Genomic DNA, 26,535 nt, shown 5'->3' on the forward strand with positions numbered 1-26,535 from the left:
GAGACCAAGAGTGTGGCTGGTCTTTCCAATGTGGTGCTCACTGTATTGTAATAACCAGTGATAGCTCGGTCTCCTCCACCAGACTTTAAACTCTCTGGGGGCAGGGATTGGGTCTTGTTCACTGTTGAACCCACGGAACCTGGCTTAGAATAACAAAGGTGCTTAGCAAACATTTTCAGACTGGATGAATCCTTTGTGCTTCTACATATAGGTCTTAATTCTTCTTTGAAATACTCTCCTTAAAAGGAATCCCGTCTAGCAGGTTGAACAGCTTGAACATGTGGTGAGAAGGCTGGGCTAGATGGTGAAAGCCTGGACCCTGCAGTTGATGATTTTTAGGAAAAAGACTAAAATACAGCATGAAAAACAAACCCATAAAAACTCACATAAAATGGAGGAAGTCCCCAAGTGTGAAAACAGGTGACACAGCACACACTGAACCATGGTATTGTTTACATAGTAAAGCTTCTCATGCCTATGTGTTATATTACAATATCTTGTTTATTACAGTATTAAGTCTCATTCTAGACTCCAATTCAATTCAATTCAACAAATGTTTATTGAGCATTTATATGGTGCCTGGTCCTCAGCTTGGCACTGGGGCTACAGAAATCAGTAAGACACAATGATGCCCGTCAAGAGCTCTGATTGTAGCTGGGGACACACACAAGCAAACAAGAACCTCTCCAGGCCAGGCAACAGGGTAGAGTGTGCACATGCTTCTCTGAGGGATTCAGCACACTAATGTCCCTGAGTGCTTCCTCCAGGGGTTTAACAGTAGCTGGCATGAAGTAGGAGCCACAAAATGGCACCTGAACAAGCAATGGACGTTTTAAATATAAAAACAGAAGTATTCAAAAGGTGCCAAAGGAGTAACTATCTCTTTCAGGGAAGGGTTGATTAGGAAGGCTTTCTGAAGCACGTAACATCTGAGCTGGGTTCTGAAAACTGAATAAAAGTTTATAGGTGGCAAAGGTCAGGAAAGGGATTTCTGGGAGCGAAGACAGCATGTGAAAAGGCAGTGAGCTGTGTTAGGAGAATTACAAGTAGGTATTGCTGGATCACAAACTGTGAGGGAGATAGAGATGGAGGGTTGTGTTAGATGAGATTAGTGAGGTAAGTAGGGACTAAGTTATTACGGATCTTGTAAGCCATGCTAAGTCAGAAGCTAGGGGAGAGAGATTTGACCATAATTGGAGCTTTATTAAAATTTTAAAGATATAATTTACTTAAGACTCTAGCAACGTACAAAGAAATGCAAATCAATTTTAAAAGTAATTGCATTTGAACGAAAAATAGTTCGGCCTTAGACATACTGATATAATGACCTTAAAATGCTATTACTGCAAGGAGGAGAAGCAGCATAATCTGCCCCCACCCCCAGGCCCTCTCTCCCGCCAACTCCTACCTGAGCTGAGCTTTAAGTTCAGTAAACCTGGGCCGCCTGCTGGGGTCATAGGCCCAACATTTCGTCATAAGGCTGTAGAGGGTAGGAGGACAATTTGGAGGCATTGGTAATCTTTCCCCATTTTCAATTCGACCGATTACATCATTGTTCTTCACTCCTTGAAAAGGCTTCACACCATGCATCAGTATCTCCCACATACACACACCTGTCAAGTGGGAATGAAAACACAACAGTGAGCTCAGTATGAAAAGTGTAACTCCCAGGTTCCAGGAATATCATTCTTCTAGGCACTAGAGTGCCAGCTGGGATGTAATGGGCAAATTATCTACCAAAGCAGCATTATATTAACTCTAGTATAAAATAACCTAATGATTTAACATGATGTAAATAATGAAATGTTAAATTATTATCAAGAAAAATGCTGTAATTTTTCTCAGAGGTTTATTTCTCTAGAAATCCTCTATTAGAAAATTGCCCACTAGCTACAGTGGTACTTCATGGCTTAATGAAGTAGTTCAAAAAATGCTGAATTTTAATCCGTCCCACTTCGGTCTCACCTATTTATAATTACAGCAGCTGACCTGAGGTCCAATAAAGAAAATCCTAGTATAAGTCTTACGCTTTTGGAAAACTCAGATTCCTTAAAATGTTTCCCTTAACAAGGTTGGCCTCTTCTTGTCTAGAGTGCATAAAGGCATCATTATCTGGTTTATTCATGGACTGGTCACTGTTTTCCCCCAGGAAAGATGTGAACTTCTTTGGGCTTCAAGTCGTCTTGTCTATAAATGCCACAGTGTGACCTCAAAAAGTTTACTTGCACTCCACCCTTGGGAAATCCAATACTTTCTCAGTATCTTCTGAATAATCCTTAAAAATTCACCTTTAAGATGGGATAAAGAAAATGTAGTACATCTATGCCATGGAATACTATGCAGGCACAAAAGAATGAAATCATGTCTTTTGCAGCACCATGGAAACAACTGAAAGCCATTTATCCGAAGTGAATTAATGCAGAAACAGAAAGCCAAACACTGCATGTTCTCACTTATAAGTGGGATCTAAACCCTGGATACATATGGACATGAAGATGGGAACAACAGACACCGGGGAATAAAAGAGCAGGGAGGGAAGGAGGTGGGTAACGGTTGAAAAACTACCCACTGGGTACTATGTTCACTATTTGGGTGATAGGTTCAATTGAAGCCCAAACCTTAGGACTGTGCAACATATCCATGTAACAAACCTGCACATGGACCCTCTGAATCTAAAATTAAAAAAAAAAAATTAAAAAATTCACCTTTAAAACAAACAAGAAACTTAAAACTGGCAATGCACATATAATGCAATGGAAAGGAAATGGAGAGAACTGGTGGCGTAAAGGATGAATGTTTTCTCCTAGTGCCTTATCATCACTGCTCTGCGCTTGGCTATTCTGGGCTTCTTGCTACCTGTGGAACACGCCAAAAACATCCCTTTACCTTCCTCACAAGCTCTCTTCTTTGTAGGTACATTTGTAATGTAGTTCTTTATAATGCTCTTCCTCTGGGAAAAGTTTTTGTCATTTCAAATCTACTTCTATCACAAAACAATGTACAACTGATGACTTGAAGAAAGGAACTGTGACTTTATTTTTGCGTTTTTAGAACCTAGAATGAAATCTGCCTCAAAAGAAGCAAAGCATATTGTCATCTTGATGTGAGTTAGATTCTGAACTTAGCCAAGAATCCAAGAATTTCAATGTAAACAGTATCTGACAAAAAAAATGCCTTAGTGCTGCTTTTCTCACCAGAAGTTACAACAATATTAACAGTAGTAGCAACACTGGATATCATTTCTTGAGAACTTAATGTGTTCCTGGCACACTTCTTAGAAATTTTACAAATATATATATTTTTGAGACAAACTCTCCATCACAGCTCATTGCAGCCTCCACTACCCAGGCTCAAGTGATCCTCCCACCTCAACCCCCTGAGTAGCTGAAACTATCAGCATGCGCCACCCAAACCAGCTGATTTTTGTATTTTTTTTGGAGAGATGGGGTCTTGCTAAGTTGTCCAGGCCGGTCTTGAACTCCTGGATTAAAGCGATCCTCCTCCCTGGCCTCCCAAAGTACTAGCATTATAGGCATGAGCCACCGTGCCCAGTCTCATATATTACCCTTAATCCTCACGGTAACCTTATGTTTCTTTAAATATTGCATTTTACCACATTTGACAAAAATCACATCTACTGATTATGGTAGTTAATGAAACATCATTAGTTTATAAGACCAAAAAAGGGAGGAGAATGTTGAAAACTAAAGTATGATACAATTCTTTCTTCCCTCTTAGAATTTTTATTCTTACCAAAAGAGTTCTTTTAAAGTCATTCAGACATTACAGTAACAACAATATTAACAAAACAAAGTCCACATGAGTGAAAGCAAGGTCAACTACATTAAAAAATGCCTCCAATTATTACCAACTGTAAAACGCCACTAATTTTAAGATACACTCCAGTTCCAGAAATGTCAACATGTAAAAAAATAGGCATCTTAGAAGTTTTGAAACATGAAATTTCTCTGAAAGGATAAGTTACTTGCTCTGTGGATTACACAGATAATAATCAAGGCCTTGGGATTTGAACACACATCAATTGGACTTCAGAGCTTTTTCTAATCATGTCATGCCATATCCTGTTCCATTTGAAAGTTCTTTCCTTTACCTAGTTATCTATTGGGGCATTAAATGATGATTAAGAATCAACAGTAAGTAAACAGAAGAAAAAAATAAGAACACATACTTGATCAAGTTATTTCTATTTCTAGGAGAAAAAAAGGTACATAATCTGAACAGGGCATCTCCTCCAAAGTAGTTTCTAATTTAGCAGAGATAACATGTCCACAAGTCTATTCACAGGATCAACATGAGTGTTATGACAAAGTGTAGGAAATGTACAGAAAGGAAGAAGTCTCCAAGGACATTTAAGGTGGACCTTGAGGGTTAGGTAGGATTTCAACTGGAAGAAGATATCAGGATAAGGCATTCTGGGTAGAAGGAATAACACGAAGAAAAATGGAGAGTAGAGTGGAGGGAAGTGCCATTCATGTTAAAAATAGTGAGTAATTTAAAAATTTGGATAAAGCAGTTTAAATAAGTAGCAAAGAATAAATGAGAGCCACACTTCTACACCAGCTAGAAGGAATTGCAATAACCACAGAGCAGGAGAATGATGACCTTGCAGCAGGTGGGGAGGAACAAATAAGATTATCAAAAAAGCAGAAGCTACAGAAGACAAAGGATCAAACTTCCAAGTCTTGAGATAGGTCAGGAAGGAGGCTGGACTCCAGAATAAAGAGACAAGGTAGAATTTTAGATACTTCAGGGTTGGAGGGGCCAAGTGTTTACTGTTTAATGTCATTCATATGAAAGGAACGAATGAGATGGCAAAGGGAGAGAGAGAAAAGAAAGAAGGAAATAAGCAAAACATCCCCCTGTGAGGAAAGAAGAGACAGCAAAGGTGAACAAAAAGGAAGAGTGATGGAAGGAGCTGGGCAGTCAGAACTGTGAACCCTTACGGAAGCTGTGCCCAGAAGCTGATGCACAGTAGATGTCAGGCTATTTACTGTCAAATGAATCAAAAGAAGTCTGATGAGGAGATGATCAGGTTAGGGAAGGCAAATCAACCTACATATTCCAAAAAGACATAATTTTTTTTGTATAACATATGAAATATAATTTTTAAAGAATACAAAACTTTTAAGAATACTCACCAAACATCCATACGTCACTAGCTGAGGTAAAACGTCGAAAATTGATTGACTCTGGAGCCATCCATTTAATAGGCAATTTTCCTTTGGAAGCTAGAAGATTAATTTTAGAAAATAAATTTTCCTTGTTATCTGCTTAAGAATCTAACAGAGCTAGCTGAGAGCTGAGATTTTCAGTATCAAAGGAAAAAGCTTTAACTATTTGAATCCTTGAGTCTTCCATTTCTTTGGGAGAACTACTTTTCATTTCCTTGATGTTTTGAGGTCACTTAGGGGTGAGGAATGGTTAGATGGTAGATAAACAAAATACCAATGTCCTTCCCTCTATAGAGAGGCCAAGAACAGGGAGGGAGAGCAAACCTCGGTTTACCAGGGGTTTAGGTGCAGGTATTAGGTGCAGCTCCGTTATATAAGATTCCACAATTTACAGAAGAGACCCTTATCTGTAGGTTAGAATGCTTGCTATACACATGTCCTGCTAATAATAAATAATATGTAGTCAATCCTCACTGGTGGTAGTTACGTTATATAAAGTTGTTGCAAACACAGAACCCCTGCTCTCAGGAGAAATATGTACACATATATTCATATCTCACACAGATTACAATCTTCACTCATAAAACAACTCATTCTGGTAGGTTCTATTTCCTTTAGAAAAGGAGGCTCAGATGTGTTAAGTGACTTGCCCAAGGCTGCCCCACTAACAGGTGCCAGAGTTGGGATTCAAACCTCTTCAACCACCAGAGCCTGAGCTGCTGGCTTTGCCGTGTGCCGTCCCCTCCCAGCCCTGACCCTGTCTTCCCTCCTCTGGCTGCGACAGGAGGGAGAGACTGCAGCCTTGCTGAACCTCAGCTGCATATGTGAGTATTAGGGAATACTCAATTTTTTTGTCGCTTTGTGCATGTCCTCAAATGACCATGAAAGCACCTTGAGTATGATTTTGGGAATTACAAACATATGTTAGCCACTAGGTGAATGCACCAGTGCAGACTCCACAAATAATCAGGCATGTGAAGAGCAGGAAGGGGCAATGGGATGAGAAGGACTTCTCTAGGGAAGCCTGAAATCAGCTCCCTTTTCAGGCCTAAATGTTTTCTTTGTGCCACAAAGGCAAACCACTCAAAACCTTAGTAAACATTTCCTCAACTGCTGAGTTCTCAAGATGAACAATCCCGAGTCCTTTTTTTCAAGGAATGCTCATTCTAAAAGGCAGACAGAAGTATACTCAAATTTGGTACAACGTGTAACAGAGATAGTGAATACATGCCAAGTGTCCTGCAAGTGGAGAGGAAATATTGACTGAGAGGATGACCAGGGAAGGCTGCAGGGAGAGGATATAAGAGCAGAAGGGGTTGGTCAAGGGAGCAGGGCACAGGAACAGCACACTGATTCAGAAGAGCATGGAGCATGAGCGGCTGGGCTCTGCCAGCATGTCAAGGGTCTGGACTTTCTTCTGTAAGCAATGAGTTGCCTCTGAAGACTATTAGAATTCCTAGAAAGAGGAGCATTTTGAAGAATCTCTAACCTTTTGGAGTTTGTACTTATTTCTATAGCCTAATGGAATGCATACTTATTAACCTTTCTGAGAAGATATCTGTGTGAATTTGTCAACTGCCTGTTTAAAATGTTGTTCAAATGATACGAAAATTTGGACATCATACTACTTGGAACTTAGCTCTTTATTGGAATTCTAGGACTTGGGACAGTTAAGATTGAAGCTGGATATAAATGTATTTAGAAATAATGAAAAGTTGACTTCGTCTTTTTTTAAGTTAAATGACTAAATAATTAAAATGAATAAACAACTGATTTTCTTTTCATATATCAAAGGATCATTTAAAAATAGTGACAGGTAGCTGAGCACAGTGGCTCATGCCTGTAATCCCAGCACTTTGGGAGGCCAAGGTGGGAAGATCGCTTGAGCCCATGAGTTCAAGACCAATCTAGGCAACAAAGTGAGATCTCATCTCTACAAAAAAATCAAAAAATTAGCTGGGCATGGTGGCGTGTGCCTGTGGGCCCAGCTACTCAGGAGGCTGAGGCAGGAGGATGACTTGAGCCCAGAAGGTTGAGGCTGAAGTGACTTGTGCTCATGCCACTGCACTCCAGCCTGGGTGACAGGACGAGACCCTGTCTTAAAAAAAAATTTAATTTAAAAAATTAGGCCAGGCGCAGTGGCTCACGTCTGTAATTCCAGCACTTTGGGAGGCCGAGGTGGGCGGATCATGAGGTCAGGAGATCGAGACCATCCTGGCTAACATGGTGAAACTCTGTCTCTAGTAAAAATACAAAAAATTAGCCGGGTGTGGTGGCGGGCGCCTGTAGTCCCAGCTACTCAGGAGGCTGCGGCAGGAGAATGGCGTGAACTGGGGAGGCGGAGCTTGCAGTGAGCCCAGATAGTGCCACTGCACTCCAGCCTGGGCAACAGAGTGAGACTCTGTCTCAAAAAAAAAAAAAAAAAATTAAAAATGAATTTAAAAAATAAAATAGTGACAGGCAATAATATACAGAAGATATATGGAAAGAGAATAGTTATGAGATTAAAATAAGAGACTAGCTTTTCATGTAAAAATCTGGGCTCATTTTGTTGCAATATAAAAATCGAATACCCTAAGAAAGAAACTGGCCTTTGTAAACGGGTAGTCATAATTAGTAGTATTAATAGCACAATATGGATTTATCTAAACCTTAGCTAAAGTTCTAGGAGTATGAAAACATTATTCAGAAAAATATTAGTTCAGTAATAATTTGAAGAACCAATTCAATGATTCCAAGATTGGCAAAATTAAAGACAACTGACATGAGCTAGATTTCAGTTAAAAAAACTAATGGAGGCTGGACATGATGGTTCATGCCTGAAATCCCAGAACTTTGTGAGGCGGAGGCAGGAGAATAGCTTCAGCCCAGGAGTTTGATCAAAGACCAGCCTAGGCAACATGGCGAAACCCCATCTCTACAAAAAATTAGCCAGACATGGTGGCGCATGCCTGTAGTACCAGCAATTTGGGAGGCTAACATGGGCGGACTGCTTGAGCTCAGGAGGTCGAGGCTGTAGTGAGCCATGTTTGCACCACTGCACTCCAGCCTGAGTGACAATGCGAGACCCTGTCTCAAAACAAGCAAAAAAAAATCCCACCAAACTAATAGATCCGAGGTGCTGGAGTTAGCAGCCTCCATATTTTTCAGTCAGAACCCCTTCACTAAGGCAATCAATACAACCAGCCGCATCTGGTGTAAGATGATGGTGTGTCTACTGATTGAAAGACATTGGAGCTGACTTGAATTTCTGGCTATTACAAATACAACTGCAATGAACATTTGAGTATGGTTTTGTGTACAAGTTTTCGTTTCTTCAGAAGAAATGTCCAGATGTGCAATTCCTGGGTCATATAATACTTATATGCTTAATTTTTAAAGAATTTGCCAAACTCTCTTCCAGAATGCCTCTACCATTTTACATTCCCAGCAGCAATTTAGTTTCTCTGCATCTTCGCCAGCATATTCTTTATTTTAACAACTGACAGGTATGTACTGTAATCCCATTGTGTTCTTAATTTGCATTTTCCTAATGGACACAGATGTGGAACATCTGCATCTTCACATGCTTATGTGCAATCCATATATCCTCTTCAATGAAATGTCTCTTCCTATTTTGCCCATTTCTAAGTGCATTCTTTGTGTCATTTTTTACTAAGTTTCAAGAGTTCCTTTTATATTCTAGATAATAGCTTTATCAGATACGTGGCTGGCACGCATCTTCTCCTACTCTGTAGCTTCTCTTTTCATCCTTTTAATGGGGTCTTTGGCAGAACAAAAATTTGTAATTTTTATGAGGTTCAGTTTATCAACTTTTTCCTTTTATGAATCCTTGTTTCTGGTGTCAAGTCTAAGGATCCCTGGTCTATCCCAGATGCCAAATATTTACTCTTGTGTTTTTTTCTAAAAATTTAATATTTTGTAATTAAGTCGATAATCCATTCTGAGTTAATCTGAAATGGGATTCAGAGGTTTAAATTGAGGTCTATTTTTTGCCTAAGGATGTCCAACTGCTCCAGCACCATTATTGAGAAGGCTGTCACTTCCTCCATTTAGTTGATTTTATATCTCTGTCAAAGATCAGGTGAGCATATTAGAACATACCGTTTTTAGAAATACGTTAAAGATTCCAAGCCTATTTCTTAGGTACTACTCAGATTTCTTACCTTTGTAGTAAGTACTATCTTCCATATATCGGGATAATCCAAAGTCTCCTAATTTTACACAATCATTTGAGGACACCAGAACATTCCGAGCAGCAATGTCCCTGATAAAGAAGAATTTGAGACAATAAGACTTAAAATAAGAAAAACAAACCTACAAGCTCATATATAAAGACATATCAATAGGCACTTTGAAAGACAGCTTATATACAATGCGAGCAGATTACATGATGTTTATTATAGGATATATATAATAAATCTCATACACACACACACACACAAAATTTACTTCATATATATTCTTTTTGCCAGATATTTATCCACTGATACGATGATTACTTTGAATGATGGCAAAGTATATTCTAAAATAATGAAAATCCTTATTACTGTTCATAAAACCATATTACCAACTGCCTTAACTGATAGACAGTGATATACAACTGGGGCCTATAACACTGCCATTCCAAAAGAGATATCATTAAATAAGAGTTGCCTTCTGAAAACTTGATTTTGCTGATGCAGTTTATTTTTTTAGAGACTTACTTTTTATGTTTTATTTTTGGATGAAGTTTGTATTAATGCCGGATAACAAAACACCAATTCCAATATGATACTTGGCAAACAAATTTTAAGGGTCTTTACTTGCATTCAAACAGAGACTCAGGCTATAAACAGAAATTCCGCAGAATGCCAACAGACGTCACTCATAAGGCTGTGTTGTCCTGGAAAGTTCCAGGACAATATTTGTTTCAGAGAACACTTCCACATGTTCACTGCTCTGCTGCCAAGTACAGGTTCTCTATGGTGTTTGTGTAAGGAATAAGTGACCTGAAAGTATCACAATGTTTTAAACTCCACGTGTGTAAAAATCCTGTAAATGTGTATTAACAAGCCACGGCATCTCACTCTGATAGGACATAATGCAGCATGACTTGCTATTAACTGTGTACAATAGATTCAAATGGTATACAGAATACAATTTTGCAGAATTGGTACAAAATTGTACCAAAGGGGACCCTGGGTCCAAAAGGGTCCAAAGAGGGTCCAAATGGGTCCCTGTTTCTTGATCATTACTTTTCAGAAGGGAACTTAACAGCTTTATGACTGTATCTTACCTGTGTACAAATCTTTTGCTCTCTAGATATGCAAGAGCTGTACTAAGCTGATAGGCATACAGGATCAAAGATGCTAGATCCAAACTGTATTTCCTTACTTGCAAAAATGACCTCAGCTTTTGGAACAATGACCAAAAGAAAAAAAAAAAAAAGAATTAGTGACAGTGAATCGAAATCAAAAGCAAAAAAGCTACATTCAACAATAATGCTGTTTTCAGTGCATTTTTAATAATATTAGAATGGCTTCAAGTCTCTTCTAATAATGCATAATAAATGAAACATTTAAACTCTGGATTCAGGTTATTTTTTATTTGAAATCCTATCATGAAATTAAAATCTTTTTGACTACTGACAAATTTCTTAAAAAATATAGAAAGATAAGCTTCAAGGGAATGAACAAAAGCACAGTGCTAAATAATAATAACTAGAAGAAAAAAGATCTAGTTACTATTCAAACAAGGCTAATACACAGTCAGTTATCTCCTCTTCAAACCTTATTATGACTCTGGGAAGGTATGAGGATAATGTAATGAGGAGAAAGCAGAGACAAGAAGGAATCTCCCCTCTTATTTCCTTCCCCACGAAGTTGTGGATGCAGAAGCACAGAACAGTCATGTTGGGTATTTATCACACTGTACTTACTTGTTCATGCTACCACTGACACCATTAATAGAAATGCTAACATGGCAAAGAAAGGCAGACACAATTAATACCCTAATTCTAAATAATCGATGAGAGAAATATTTAGCCATATTTTTTGAGCCAGAAGAATTAGCAAACTCTCCAAAAGCAAAAGCTGAAAAGTACCGTGAACAAGAAATTATACATAAGCACTCCATTTGATTTGGTGGAGGAGGAAGAGATGTTCAGCTGATGAAATCACACAATGCTCCCCCCGCCCCGCCCAGTGTTTGATTCAGCAGGCCTGGGGTGGGGCACAAGAACTTGTTTAATGAGTTTCCAAGTGTTGGTGATGCACTGATTTGTTTCTGTATTCTGGAGACAGAGAGAGAGCTATTCACTCGATTACTCACATTTTTAAAAGAAAGTACGGCCATGCGCGGTGGCTCACACCTGTAATCCCAGCACTTTGGGAGGCCAAGGCAGGTGGATCACTGGAGGTCAGGGGTTAGAGACCAGCCTGGCCAACATGGTGAAACCCTGTCTCCACTAAAAATGCAAAAATTAGCTGGGCATGGCAGCAAGTGCCTGTAGTCCCAGATACTCAGGAGGCTGAGACAAGAGAAGTGCTTGAACCTGGGAGGCGTAGGTTGTAATGGGCTGAGATTGTGCCATTGCACTCCAGCTTGGGTGACAGATAGAGACTCTGTCTCAAAAAAAAAAAAAAAGAAAAAGAAAAAAGAAACTGTGATTTAAATGAATTGGTTTAAAAGGTATTACTAGTCAGGTAATCCCAACACTTTGCGAGGCCAAGGCAGGAGGATCACTTGAGCCTAGGAGCTCAAGACCAGCCTAGGCAACATAGTGAAACCCCGTCTCTATAAAGAATTAAAAAATCAGCCGGGTATGGTGGCATGCACCTGTAGTCCCAGCAACTCGGGAGGTTGAGGTGGGAGGATCGCTTGAGCCCAGGAGGTCGAGGCTGCAGTGAGCTGTGATTATGCTACTATACTCCAGCCTGGGCAACAGAGGGAAACTTTGTCTCTCAAAAAAAAAAAAGATGCTACAAAGTGAATTCCCAAAAAGATTAAGGAAATGTTTAGATTTACCTAAATTTAGCATTAATTGACCCAAACTCCATTAAGATTGCTTCATCCTCAGATCACTGGGCTAGTTTTTTGGGCAATGGCACCAGAAAGAAAACAAAATAAAACCAAACATTTGGCCATCTGCTGCTACCAGTCCTGATAAAGTACTTGGCTGGGGAAGATATTGCTGCCAGTACTGCATAAGGGGATGCTTTGGGAATTTAATGATGAAGATATTTATACCCATATTTTCTGAACCAAAACCATAATGACATACATCCTAAATCAGAACCCTCCTGAAAATCCAATATATAAACTGTTTATATTTTCCTTTCTTAAGCAAAAGATATCAAACACTGAGTCCAGAAGGTAAGATTTGGGGATCACAATACCTCTCCAAGTGTGCACAGCTCCATGATTATCCAGACAGGATTCTCTGTGATGACTCCAATCAGCTTCACAATATGAGGATGGTCAAACTGACGCATTGTTACTAGGAAAAAAGTTCTCCATAGTTATTCTTTTTTTTTTTTTTTTTTTTTAGACGGAGTCTCGTTCTGTCACCAGGCTGGAGTGCAGTGGTGCAATCTCGGCTCATTGCAATCTCCACCTCCCGGGTTCAAGTGATTCTCCTGCCTCAGCCTCCCGAGTAGCTGGGACTACAGGCGCCTGCCACCACGCCCGGCTAATTTTTTGTATTTTTAGTAGAGATGGGGTTTCACCATGTTGGCCAGGATGGTCTCGATCTCTTGACCTCATGATCTACCCGCCTTGGCCTCCCAAAGTGCTGGGATTACAGGCATGAGCCACCGCACCTGGCCTAGTTATTCTTTTGAAAACTCTTTCAGCTTTTCTGAAGATTAATTCAATTAAGACATAAGGCTGGCAATAGGGGAACTTTAAACTCAATTCCATAGGTCAGTTCAGATCATAAATGCACATAAACTGGCACAAAAAGGTATGTCCTACTATTGAGGTGTAAGATAACCACTAAGAAAAATCCTTCCTTCCTTCTGCATATGTGGCAGGGGGGAAGAAGAAGAATGAAGGAAGGGGAGGAGGAGGAGAAGAAAGAGGAGGGGGAAGAGGAGGAGGAGGAGGAAGAGGAGGGGGAGGAGGAGGAGGGGAAGGGGGGGGGGGGGGGGGGGGGGGGGGGGGGGGGGGGAGGGGGAGAAAGGAAGGAGGAGGGGGAGGAAGGGGAGGAATGAAGGAGGAGGAGGGGGAGGAAGGAAGGAGGAAGAGGAGGGAGAAGAAGGAAGGAGGAGGAGGGGGAGGAAGGAGGGAGGAGGAGGAAGGGGAGGAGAGGAAAGAAGACAACCACTATTTCTTTTTTCCTATGGACAGATCTGACCTTGGGCTAGCTTCCTAGGTTTTCCTCTAGAAATGTGATAAGTAGGAGTGACTAATTCATTTACTAAGCAATCATCTTTACAGTAAAAATCACTCCTGACTGTTAAATTGCTGGGGGAGGGGGTGAAATGGGATTAAAAATACCTGTTGGAAAGCTATAGCTAGAAGCTGCCCTGAGTGTGGAGACTATGGTAACTGGGTGTGTTCCTTGCAAGGCCCTGGAAGCCACAACCCATGGGACACTCACAAAGGATTTCTATCTTAGACATAAATGGTTCCTGCATCCACCACTGTGGTCTTGTCCTCTTAAATTTAACTGGTTGCTTTCAGGGGCCCTAAAAAAGACTTTCTGCTGGGCATGGTGGCTCACACCTGTAATCCCAGCACTTTGGGAGGCCGAGGTGGGCGGATCACCTGAGGTCAGGAGTTTGAGACCAGCCTGGCTAACATAGTGAAACCCCATCTTTACTAAAAATACAAAATTAGCTGGGCATGGTGGTGTGCGCCTGTAATCCCAGCTACTCAGGAGGCTGAGGCAGCAGACTCACTTGAGCCTGGGAGGCAGACATTGCAGTGAGCCGGGATTGCACCACTGTACTCCATCCAGCCTGGGCAATAGACTGAGACTGTCTCAAAAAAAAAAAAAGTTTCCAGGACAGCCGTGAGGACTTTCACATGAAAGAAATGCCAGCTGCTGCCTTTTTGACATACTTTGTTTATGGTCCTGTACTACTCTCAGGAGAGTCTGATGCTAAATGTGGCCTATGGCAGTAACATGAGTTTGATTGCCTAATTGAGCCAAGATGACCAAGAGGACACTGCATATAGACATACGTATCTGTGTGTGGACATGTATGTTAAGGTGTATGCATTTATAATTTCTAGTATCAGGGCTAAGAAGGTTACTTGTACAGTATACTAGGATTAGCAAGACACAGGACAGACTTCACAGAACTATAGGATCTCAAAACTGGAAGTGATTTTAAAGGTGACCTGGTCCAGTGGGTCCAAAAACACCTGATTTCACAGACTATAAAAATGGGGAAAAATAATTCTGATGCCAAACAAGGAAATTAGAATAACAGAGGTAATTTAAAAAATGTGATCAACATGTAATATTGCCAACATGTTACAGAATAGCTGGTATCACCCATTGTGAGGAAAAACTGTGAAAGACTTTGAAATGGACAAAACACTATTAGTGGGTGTTCTGTCTAGCTCACTTATGTGTTTTACAAGTTTTCCCTCATATTCCAAGAACAGGACCTGGTAGTTTTTTTCAACAAACACCACCAACAAAAACCCATATAATGTAAACATCCAGCACATAATCCAAAACATATAATTAAATCTCACCTTGTCACATTCAGTTCATTGCTTATACCATGATATTTTTGGATAAACACTCAGGCACCCAGCATATTCACAACTGTACTTTCAATTTACTATAAGTAACTATTTATTATAACTTTTGGTTTTATGTTATTCTCACATATAATTATCAAGCCTTTCATATTTCCTCAGAAGTAATTATTAGAAATACAAAACAGCACAAGGCTAAGAGAGTCTTGTGGCCACTAGGAAACTCTACCCAAACTGAACTAAAAATCAACACATAAAATAGTTTCCCTTGTTATTTACCCATCTGGGGCAGAAAGCTAAGGCCCAGGGGCTGCCATCTGCTTTTGTAAATAAAGTTTTACTGGAACATATTCTTGCTCATTCTTTTCTGTCCTGTCTGTGGATGTACAATGACAGAGCTGAATACTTGGGACAGAGGCTGCATAGTCTGCAGAACCTAAAATATGTACTATATGGCCCTTTAAAGAAAAAGTTTAACAATTCCTGATTGAGGCCATATTTTTTCTCTTATATACAGCCTGGTAAAGCCCTACAGAAGTTTAGACACACTACATCTATCACATTTCCCTGAAATAACTGCTGAGTAACCCTCTCAAAGAAGAAAACAACATTAGTCCGACTTGACTACTCCTATAAAACCATATAACTGATTTTTGTAACGACAATTCCAAAGTCCTACAAAATCACAACACAGTTAACTGTTCAGAATTTTAGGAAAAGACAACCAATTTTTAAAATTTGCATTTTTGAAAATATAAAATGCACAAGAATACCAGCAAAGGTAAGGCAGACATGGTGTTGGGTGATGATGACTGATGTGGTCTGTTTTCTTGGCCTAGGTGTTACGTAGAAATGAACTAGTCAAGACAGAAGTCATTGGCCAGGCCTTCTCTTGTACTTAAGTCAAAGATTCAGGAATAGGATTAAGGATGTACTGAGACTTAATTAATGTAGTCACCACATGGCTTACTCTATGAATTACTAATTTATTGGACTGCTGGGTGGTAAATATTTACTACAATGGAAAGCAGAAGGCATTCATCTGATACACACATAATGAAGGACACCAGAATGACAAACATCTACCAGGTGTTCTCTAGGTGTCAAGCACTGTGCAGGACACTGAGTATGGAGTGGTGAGCAAAACAAACATGGTCCTTATCCCCAGGGAGCTTAAGGCCTAGAGGAAGAGAGGAAGAGACAGGCGATAATCATTTGTAAACAATGTAGCTTTAATTAGGAATCATTAGGAAGAAAAAGAACTAGTCTTGTGTGACAAAAAATACTAGGGGGAGACTTTAAATATGGTGGTCAGAAAAAGGTTCTCTATTGGAGGTAATGTTTAAGCTGGGGCCTGAAGCATGAGAAGAGGCAAACCATAGGAAAGGAGGAAGAGGAACATCACCACTTGAGGGCAGGTAAGGAAGAGCTTGATGTGGACAAAATCCTTGCTCTTTTAAGAGCTTACATTTAGGAAAGAAGACCTATTCATGCAGAGCTCACTCAAGGTAGCTTCTTCAGAGGAGGCACAAACCAAGAGTCAGAGAAATGGAGGTGGAGAAGATTATTTCTAAGGGCTGGGCACAGTGGCTCATGCCTGTAATCCCAGCTCCCTGGGAGGCTCATGCAGGCAGAGCCTAGAACTTTAGAACAGACTGGGAAACAGCAAAAACCTGTCTCTCCAAAAAAAAAAAAAAATTAGCTAGATGTGGTGGCGCGCATCTGTAGTACCAGGTATTTGCAGCCCTGAGATGGGAGGATCCTGTGAGTCCAGGAGGTGACACAGCGAGACCCGAGAGAGACCCTGCCTCAAAAAAAAGATAAGTGTTTCTAGCTAAAGTCACCTGGGAAGCCGTCAGAAGAGTCCTTTCCTGAAGTCTCCTCTTGCGTGAAGTTTTCTTTCGTTTTGGTTTTTGGAGACAGGATCTCATTCAGTCACTTAGGCTGGAGTGCAATGGCGCGATCTTAGCTCACTGCTACATGGGCCTCCCAGGCTCAAGTGATCCTCCCATCTCAGCTTCCTAAGTAGCTGGGACTACAGGCATGCGCCACCATGCCCAGCTAATTTTTTTAATTTTTAAATTTTTTCAGAGAAGGGGTTTCACCATGTTGCCCAAGCTGGTCTCAAGCTCCTAGGCTCAAGCAATCCTCTCACCTCGGCCTCCCAAAGTACTGGGATTACAGGCGTGAGCCACCACACCTGGCCTCTTTTTGGGTGATTTGTTCTTTTTTTTTCTTTTTTTTTTTTTTTTTGAGGCAGAGATTGCTCTATTGCCCAGGCTGGAGTGCAGTGTCACTATCTTGGCTTACTGAAACCTCCCTCTCTGGGGTTCAAGCTATTCTCCTACCTCAGTCTCCTGAGTAGCTGGGACTACAGGTGCGTGCCACCATGCACGGCTAATTTTTTGTGTTTTTAGTAAAAGACTGTTTCACCATGTTGGCCAGGCTGGTCTCAAACTCCTGACCTCAGGTGATCTGCCTGCCTCGGCCTCCCAAAGTGCTAGGATTACAGGCATGAGCCACTGCGCCCGGCCAGGATGATTTGTTCTGATTTTGTAGCAGGACAAGGGGAATGGTCATAGAGCCCTATTCCTTCACTAGTCTATGAGCTCCATCAGGGCAGGGACTGTGTGTGTCATGCTCACCTCTGCATTCCCAGGGTCTGGGCAGCATCAAGATTAGGATCACTTACATATATGCACCAATTCCAGTGCAAAGATGTGTAATGGCTTAAGTACCCAAGTATAAAGGAAATGCACATCAATCTACCTTTACACATAAAACATGATGGTTTACCTAGAAAAATCTGTAGATAGGTGCTTGTACAAATTTAGACATTAATTTGCAAGGCAAAATAATAAACATAGTTGTCTCCTAAAAGTCAAAACATTATTTTTCTTATTTCTTCAGAGACAGTTTGGATTTCACAGATAGAAAGTCAAATGGAGTTCCACAGAAATTTCTAGACACTTACAGGCTTCTTGAAGAAATTTCTCTCTCACGCTGTCCGAAGTACAGTTTTTACATGTTTTAATTGCAACCGCCAAAGCTGGATTCTCCTGTGTTAGGGAAATTATAGAATCACACACACATGCAAAAAGGTTTGCTATATTAATCGATTCATGAAAAGCTGTCTGTTTTGCAACTATGTGGGTTATGGACCAGACAGAATCAGAAAGGCAAAATATCAAGAATGAGAGGAATACTTAAAAATACTCAGTATAAAATCCCCTGAGAAAAATGGTCATGCGCATGAAACATTACAGCAAATCATTTATTCATTCATCTACAAACATGCGTTGAAGATACACAATGTGGCTGGTACTATTCTAAGTGCTTGGGATACACTGGTGAACAGCAGAGGCAGCAGTCCCTGTACCTGTCAAGCTTACACTCCAGTGAGGAACACAGACAATAAATAAAGAATTAATTACATAGTATGTTAGAAGGTAACCGTGTTACAAGAAAAGGGAGACAGCAGATCAGGATATGGAGACAGGGATGGAGGCTGCTGTATGAGGGAGACCTCACTTAGCAGATGAGACACGAGCAAAAAAACTAAAGGAGGGAGGAGAGGGAGCTGGCTAAGGAACAGCAGGGAACAGTGCATAGTGTGCTCAAGGAACATAAGCAAGCCAGTGAGGCTGGCAGAGGGTGGAAGGTAGGAGAGTGAAGATAACAGAGTCAGAGAGGAATGGAGGGGCCAGACCACACAGGGCCTTCAAGGCCAATAGAAAGATGTGGCTTTTACTCAAGTGAAATGGAGAGCCAAGGTAGGGTTTGGACATTGGAGTACCATGGCCTGACCCAAAATTTTGAAGGAGGATTCTGCTGTGGTACTGAGAAATGGTTGCAGAGAAGCAAGGTTAGAGACACAGGGAGTTCTGCAGGTGGCTACCACAGTACCCCAGGTGACATGTGATGGTGGCTTGGACAAACACGGTAGCAGTGGAGGTGGAGAGAAGGGCTGAGATTCTGGCTATACTCTGAAGCTAGGGCAAAGGTGGCTCATGATGCAGCTGTGAGAGTCAAGTTCAGGTTTTTGACCAGAAAAACCGACAAGATGGAAGGGGAAGATCAGAAGCTCAGCTTGGGATGTAATAAGCTTGACATGTCAGTAAGATAGCCAAGTCACACAGGTGAAGTGACCAGCAGGATACTGCCACTGGCGTTCAAGAGACAAATCTGAACTGGACATAGAAATCCAGAAGTAGCCTAGCCCATGTGACTGGACGAAATCACCAAGAGAGATGAGGGAGGTCCAAGGACTGTGCTTTGAAGCTCCAACATGAAGAGCTCAGGGAGAAGAGTGGGAAATGTCAAAGGAGACTGAGAAGGGGTGACTAGGGAGGCAGGAGACAAACCAAGAAAATGTGTCACTCTGAAAGCCAAAAAGTCATTATGTACACTTATGATTGTCTTTCACATTATATCATTTTATATAATTATACATAACACAGAGATAATACTGTCATTTACATAACTACTGTCTATTCGCCATCACTAAAATGTAAGTCTCAAGACAGCAGGTAACTTGCCTGTTTTGTTTGTCAAAAAATCCCCATCAGTATAGCACTGATGCATATTATATGCTCAGTAAAGATCTGTAGAATTAATTAATGCTATTAGTATCTTTCTTTTAAATGCAGATGCTCATTAACAAGTTAGATGTGTCATATTTTAAAAATACCTTATATTGTGTTTTGCTTAACAAGTTAGCTGTCACATATTTTCAAAATACCTTAAATACCTTTATTTATTTTAGACTTCACACTAATTGCATACTATATGTTTCCAGGAAATAAAATGTTTTCAAACAAGAGAAATTTGAATGGTAAGAGAACTGTACCAGGGACTGCAGTCCCTTTCTTCGCCTCCAGAGAAGGCATGCCCATGTGCCAGATGCCTCAAGGAAGGGGTTCAGGTGGTAATGGTGACATGGCCCTTGGAGGACACAGTAGTTGGCTCACACAGAATGTGAACAAGAGCACGGAATACCTATCTACTAAATGTTTGAGTTTACAACCTTGGAATCATTAACCGTATCTGTGCTAAAATATAACCACTTTGCTTTGAATGAGTTAGTCTTGTCTTCCTTAATTAGACGGTATACTTCTTTAGGACCATGACCATGAATTCTTTTTCTAGTTAAATATGGGGCTGGCCGCAAATAACAGGTATACGAGAAAACTGTATGGATGGTATACTGTATAACTGACAGAAAATGCCCATTTTATAGACAATCAGAGCAACAAAATCTTCCATAAGACCATAAGACCATCATTAATCCTGTCAACTAATCAAATACTCAGTAAATATGGGCTTTATTAAGACAGTCTAAGGAAATGCAAACAAAATACTGCTCTTTAAAGACCTAGGGTTTCAAATGAATGCTAAGCATAAGATTCCATAGCTGGCAAATATACAAAATGCCACACATGAGCAGATTATGAGGCTCAGCCTTCAGTCTGGCGAATAGGACATGCGGCTAGCGGCCCCTCAAGTGGACAGCAGAGGTCTGGGGAATGCTGAACTGTTAGAAGGGCCAGTTACAGAGATCAGACTGCTGGAGAATGGGTCAGTTCAAAGTAAATAAGACCAGAACATGTGCAAAGGGTTTTTTCTAAAAACTAAAAAGTTACTGATCGGTAATTACTCGAAATAGATTTTAAAAATCTTCTGTAAAATACAGGCAACATTTAGGGAAGAGAGAAGTTTTTCATTGTTCAATGAAAATACCACCCTGTGGCCACTATGCCTAGACTCTAAGAGATGCATGATTAGGCTCTGAATTAATAACAGCTAGTAGACGTTTAAAATATCTTAACAAATAAATCTAGAAAAAAGCTATTCTAGGATAAATTAAGACAAAATTAGATTTAATAATGGATTTTAAGGCTAGGAATAACAATGAGAGAATGTCCAAGTGATCCGCAGGTGCTTGAAGAAAAGAAAAAACAAGCCTGATAATCTTGCCTAATAAAGAAAAAAATGTGTGCCAATCAGATAAACTTCATGTTTACTCTCAGAATGAAGGTCAAAATTCTTACCTCAAGGTTCACACGGCCCCACACATGCCCCCTGGTGGCTCTCCTAGCCTCCAAAAGGTTTCCTTTTGCCTTCCTCGTTTCCTATCCCTCTACTCTGTGGCCACACCGGCCTCCTGGTGGTGTACTGTCCTGCCCTGCTTCATGGCCTTTGCATTGGCTGTTCCTTCTGCCTAGGACAGGCTTCCCCATGAGAATGCTCATGCTCCACTCCCTGTCTTACTTCAAAGCTCTGCTAACACGTCTTGTCAGAAGTTCTTTCTGACCATCTCATGTGGAACAGCATCTTGACCTCCCCTTTTCCATGCATTGCTTTTCTCAGACCCTCTTGGGATTTAGTGTATGTCTTTTTTGCCTGTCAACTTGTGCCTTGGGTAGAATTAAGTTATATCCATCCACCACCTAGAAACTGTAGCTGTCACAGAGCAGACAATGACTACAAAATTGCGGAAAGAATTAACTGAATCTTAAAGTATCCAGTGGTAGGTCCTTGCCCATGAAATTTATGCCAAGTTACATTTTGACCAGTTATCAAGAATGCTTGATAAAATATTATTTGATTTTACAGAATACTAAAGAACATGTTCTAGGAAAAGGATTTATAATAGAAACTTAAGATAAATGAACAGATTGCTTTGCACTATAAAATTAGACTCCCACATTAAAAACAAAACAAATGTATACAATATACACAAGAAAGAAATTTAACAGGCCAGGCATGGTGGCTCACATCTGTCATCCCAGCACATTGGGAGGCCAAGGCAGGTGGGTCACTTGAGGTCAGGAGTTTGAGACGGGCCTAGCAACATGGCGAAACCCTGTCTCTACTAAAAATACAAAAACTAGCTGGGTGTGATGGTGTGTGCCTATAATCCCAGCTACTCGGGAGGCTGAGGCAGGAGAAATGCTTGAACCCGGGAGGCGGAGGTCACAGTGATTGGAGATCACACCACCACACTCCAGTCTGAGCAACAGAGCAAGGCTCCGTCTCAAAAAAAAAAAAAAAAAAAAAATTAAAAAAAAAAAAAAAAAAAAAAAAAAAAATAAAAAAGATATTTAGCAAAATGTGAATCCTTGGGGACTGGAATTCATTCAACAAACATTTAGTAAACATTAGATTATGGGCTGGGCGCAGTGGCTCACGCCTGTAATCACAGCACTTCGTGAGGCCAAGGCGGGCAGATCACCTGAGGTCAGGAGTTCAAGACCCGCCTGAACAACGTGGAGAAACCCCATCTCTACTAAAAATACAAAATTAGCCGGGTTGGTGGCTCATGCCTGTAATCCCAGCTACTTGGGAGTCCGAGGCAGGCGGATCACGAGGTCAGGAGATCGAGATCATCCTGGCTAACCCGTTGAAACCCTGCCTCTACTAAAAATACAAAAAATTAGCCGGGCATGGTGGTGGGCGCCTGTAGTCCCAGCTACTCGGGAGGCTAAGGCAGGAGAATGGCGTGAACCCGGAAGGCGGAGCTTGCAGTGAGCCGAGATCACGCCACTGCACTCCAGCCTGGGCGACAGAGTGAGACTGTCTCAAAAAAAAAAAAAAAAAAAAAATTAAATTTAGATTATGACTATTTTAAAAAATTATCTTGTATTTTCACAACTAAAATGGATTACGTATTTTAAAAGTGAATGAAATAAAGTCCACTAACCCTGCTATTAGCTGTGTTTAAGTCATGGTACTCTGGGAACTTTAGAATGCTTTACCTATCAGGAATTTTGGAGATTACAGGAAGCTCAGAGATAATTTAGTTAAATTCCAGCAATGCAGTCACCTTATCTCCCCCCATCTCAAACTGAGGCAGAGCCAGATCTAAATTTGTTTGTTTGTTTTTCACTAAATTTGCATCCATTGCTCCTTCTACTCCACTTTGCCTCAAAGGGCAGAGTTAAGAGACTGTGGAATATAGATAATACACCCATAGTTAAAAAAATTGAAAAAGGAGTAAAAACAGCAAAAAATATATAACAAATTATACAATTTGATATAAGCACAAGAGTAAAGGCTTTCAAAACTGAACTAATTTGGTTAGTTTATTGGTGGCAATTATCTGTTATCTTTGATTAAAAAAACCTTTTATAACGTGGGTTATAAAAGTAATGCTCAGAGCATCACTAGTACACGTGTAAAGGACATTTAAAAATGGGTAAATATGGAGTTACTAAGGAAAAAAAGGGTCATTTGCAGTTTCCAAGCAGAGGTATAAAATAAGAGTCAATTTTCTCTGTTATTGTAACTTTATTAGAGCCATCTCTGTTCACCTGCTACTACTCTAGTTCAAAGACAGTTTCTTGAGCAAGCATGTCATGTGCCACAAAGTAACATTTTGGTCAATGATAGACCACATATACTATAGTGATCTCATAAGATTATAAAGAAGCTGAAAAATTCCTACTGCCTAGTGACATCATAGAAATCAAATTTCTTATGTGATCATGGTGATGCTGGTGTAAACAAACTTACTGTACTGCCAGTCATATAAAAGTATAGTACATACAATTATGTATAGTGATTAATACATCACAATGATAATAAACGACTATGTTACAGGTTTGTGTATTTACTATACTTTTTCTTTTTTTTCTAATATACTAGACTTTTAATTGTTATCTTAGAGTGTACTCCTACTTATTTATTTTTTAGAGGCAGAGTCTCACTCTGTTGTCCAGGCTGGAGTGCAGTGGTGTGAACAAGACTTATTGCAGCCTTGACCTCCTGGGCTCAAGTGATCTTCCCTCAGCCTCACAAGTAGCTGAGATTACAGGTGTGTGCCACCAGGCCAGGTTAATTTTTAAATTTGTTTGAGACAGGGTCTTACTAAGTTGCCCAGGCTGGTACTGAACTCCTGGGTTCGAGTGGTCTTCCTGCCTCGGTCTCCAAAGTGCTGAGATTACAGTCATGAGCCACCGCACCAGCCCCTTCTACTTATAAAACAAAACAAAAATTAGTTAACTGTGAAACAGCCTCAAGCAGGTCCTCTCGCAGGTATCCAGAAGGAGGCATTGTTGCCCTAGGAGATGACATCTCCATGCACATTACTGCCTCTGAGGACCTTCCAGTGGGACAAGGTGTGGAGGTCAAAGACAGTGATGTGGATGATCTCGACCCTGTGTAGGCCTAGCCTAATGCATGTGTTTGTGTCCTAGTTAAGAAAAAAGTTTAAAAAGTTAAAAAAATTTAAATAGAAAAAAGCTTAAAAGGTTCATGATGTAAAAAGGTTACGATAAGCTAAGGTTAATTTAGTATTAGAAAGAGTTTTTAAGATAAATTTAATGTAGCTAAAGTGTACAGTATTTATAGCCTATAGTAGTGTACAGTAATAATCTAGGCCTTCACTTTTACTGACCCAGAGTAACTCCTAGTCCTGCAAGCTCCATTCATGGTAAGTGCTCTGTATGAGTGTACCATTATTTTATACTTTATACTGTATTTTTACAGTACTTTTTCTATATTTAGATATACAAATACCATGTGCTACAACTGCCCACAGTATTCAGTACAGTAACATGCCATACAGGTTTGTAGCCTGGGAGCAACAGGCTATATTATATAGCCTAGATATGTAGTAGGCTAGAGCATCTAAGTTTGCATAAGTATACCGTGTAATGTTTGCACGATCATGAAATAGCCTAACGATGCATTTGTCAGAAAGTATCCCCATCGTTATACATGGCACATGATTGTACTATTAGTCTAAAATGTCATTTAAAAAATCACCAATCTAATTTAAAAAGACATGCAATAACAAATGTTGGTGAAGATGTGGAGATCTGCACTCTTATACACTGCTGCTAGTAATATAAAATGGTACAGCTGTGTTGGAAATGATTTTGGCAGTTCATCAAAAAGTTAAACATTCCAGCCTGGGCAACATCATGGGACCCTGTCTCTAAAAAAAAATAAAATAATTAGCTGGAAATGATGGCACACACTTGTAGTCCCAGCTACTTGGTAGGCTGAGGTGGGAGGACCACTTGAGCCTGGGAGGTTGAGGCTGCAGAGAGCCATGACTGTACCACTGTACTCCCTTAGTGACAGAGTAAGACCCTGTTCTAAAAAAAAAAAAAGAAAGAAAGAAAAAGTTGGCTGGCTCAGTGGCTCATGCCCGCAATTCCAGCACTTTGGGAGGCCAAGACAGGAGGATCACCTGAGTCCAGAAGTGTGAGACTAGCCTGGGAAATGTAGAGATGCTGTCTCTACAAAAAAAATTGAATTAGCTATGCGTGGTGGCGCTTGCCCGTAGTCCTAGTTACAAGGGAGGATAACTTGAGTCCAGAAAGTCGAGGCCACGGTGAGCCATGATTGTGTCACTGCACTCCAGCCTGACTGACAGAGCAAGACTCTCCTCTCTCTCTCTCTCTCTCTCACACACACACACACACACACACACACACACACACACACACAACAGTTACCATATGATGAAGCAATTCCACTAGTAGGCATATACAAAAGAGAACTAAAAACATATATCCAGGGCCGGGCACGATGGCTCACACCTGTAATCCCAGCACTTTGGGAGGCCGAGGCAGGTGGATCACAAGGTCAAGAGATCGACACAATCCTGGCCAACATGTTGAAACCCCGTCTCTACTAAAAATACAAAAATTAGCTGGGCGTGGTGGAGCACGCCTGTAGTCCCAGCTGCTCAGGAGGCTGAGGCAGGAGAATCACTTGAACCCGGAAGGCGGAGGTTGCAGTTAGCTGAGAACACACCACTGCACTCCAGCCTGGCGACAGAGGAAGACTCCGTCTCACCAAAAAAAAACAAACAAAAAAAACACATATATATATATATATCTCCACAGAAAAACTCATATATGAATGTTTACAGAAACATTTTAATAGTCAAAAAGTGGAAACAACCCAAATATTCATCAACCGATGAATGGATAAACAAAAGGTGGTATATATCTATACAAAAGAGTATTATTTGGCAATAAAAAGGAATGAAGTACTAACACATACTGCAACATGGATGAACCTTAAAAATATGCTAAGTGAAAGAAGTCGATAATAAAAAACCCATATATTTTATGTTTCATTTATATAAAATGTCCAGAATATACAAACCTATAGAGACAGAAAGTGGATGAGCGGCTGCCGAAGGCTGGGGAAGGGTGGAATGGGAAGTAACTGCTAATGGGTATAAAGTTTCTTTTTTTCTTTTTTTTTTTTGAGACGGAGTCTCGCTCTTTCACCCACGCCAGACTGCAGTGGTGCCATCTCGGCTCACTGCAAGCTCCGCCTCCCGGGTTCACGCCATTCTCCTGCCTCAGCCTCTCCGAGTAGCTGGGACTACAGGCGCCCGCCACCACGCCCAGCTAATTTTTTGTATTTTTAGTAGAGACGGGGTTTCACCGTGGTCTCGATCTCCTGACCTCGTGATCCGCCTGCCTCGGCCTCCCAAAGTGCTGGGATTACAAGCGTGAGCCACTGCACCTGGCCTAAAGTTTCTTTTTGAGGTGAAGAAAATGTTCCAATTGACAGTGGTGATAGCTGCACAACTTTGTGAATACACTGAAAAGCCCTGAATTGTACACTTTAAAAGAGTGAACTTCATAGTAAGCAAATGATACCTCATCAAGCTATT

General features: G+C 40.6%; 1 protein-coding gene across 21 annotated transcripts in view; it reads right to left on the reverse strand.

Annotated features, from left to right (window-relative positions):
- Window positions 1-26,535, reverse strand: part of PTK2 (protein tyrosine kinase 2) — a 350,940-nt gene that overhangs the window by 84,667 nt on the left and 239,738 nt on the right. For 20 of the 21 annotated variants that reach the window (XM_058444064.1, XM_058444062.1, XM_058444063.1 and 17 more), the window contains 6 exons: window positions 17,866-17,950; window positions 12,572-12,672; window positions 10,471-10,586; window positions 9,359-9,459; window positions 5,160-5,249; window positions 1,409-1,613 (listed from right to left, as the gene is read on the reverse strand). In XM_058444064.1, coding sequence (XP_058300047.1) covers window positions 1,409-1,613; window positions 5,160-5,249; window positions 9,359-9,459; window positions 10,471-10,586; window positions 12,572-12,672; window positions 17,866-17,950 — 698 coding nt within the window. Of the gene's footprint in view, window positions 1-1,408; window positions 1,614-5,159; window positions 5,250-9,358; window positions 9,460-10,470; window positions 10,587-12,571; window positions 12,673-17,865; window positions 17,951-26,535 lie in introns of those variants that run through there. The other variant, XM_058444071.1, reaches the window with a different exon arrangement.

The sequence above is a fragment of the Hylobates moloch genome, unplaced genomic scaffold (assembly GCF_009828535.3).
Source record: "Hylobates moloch isolate HMO894 unplaced genomic scaffold, HMol_V3 SCAFFOLD_9, whole genome shotgun sequence".
In the NCBI taxonomy this organism is placed as follows: Eukaryota; Metazoa; Chordata; class Mammalia; order Primates; family Hylobatidae; genus Hylobates; species Hylobates moloch.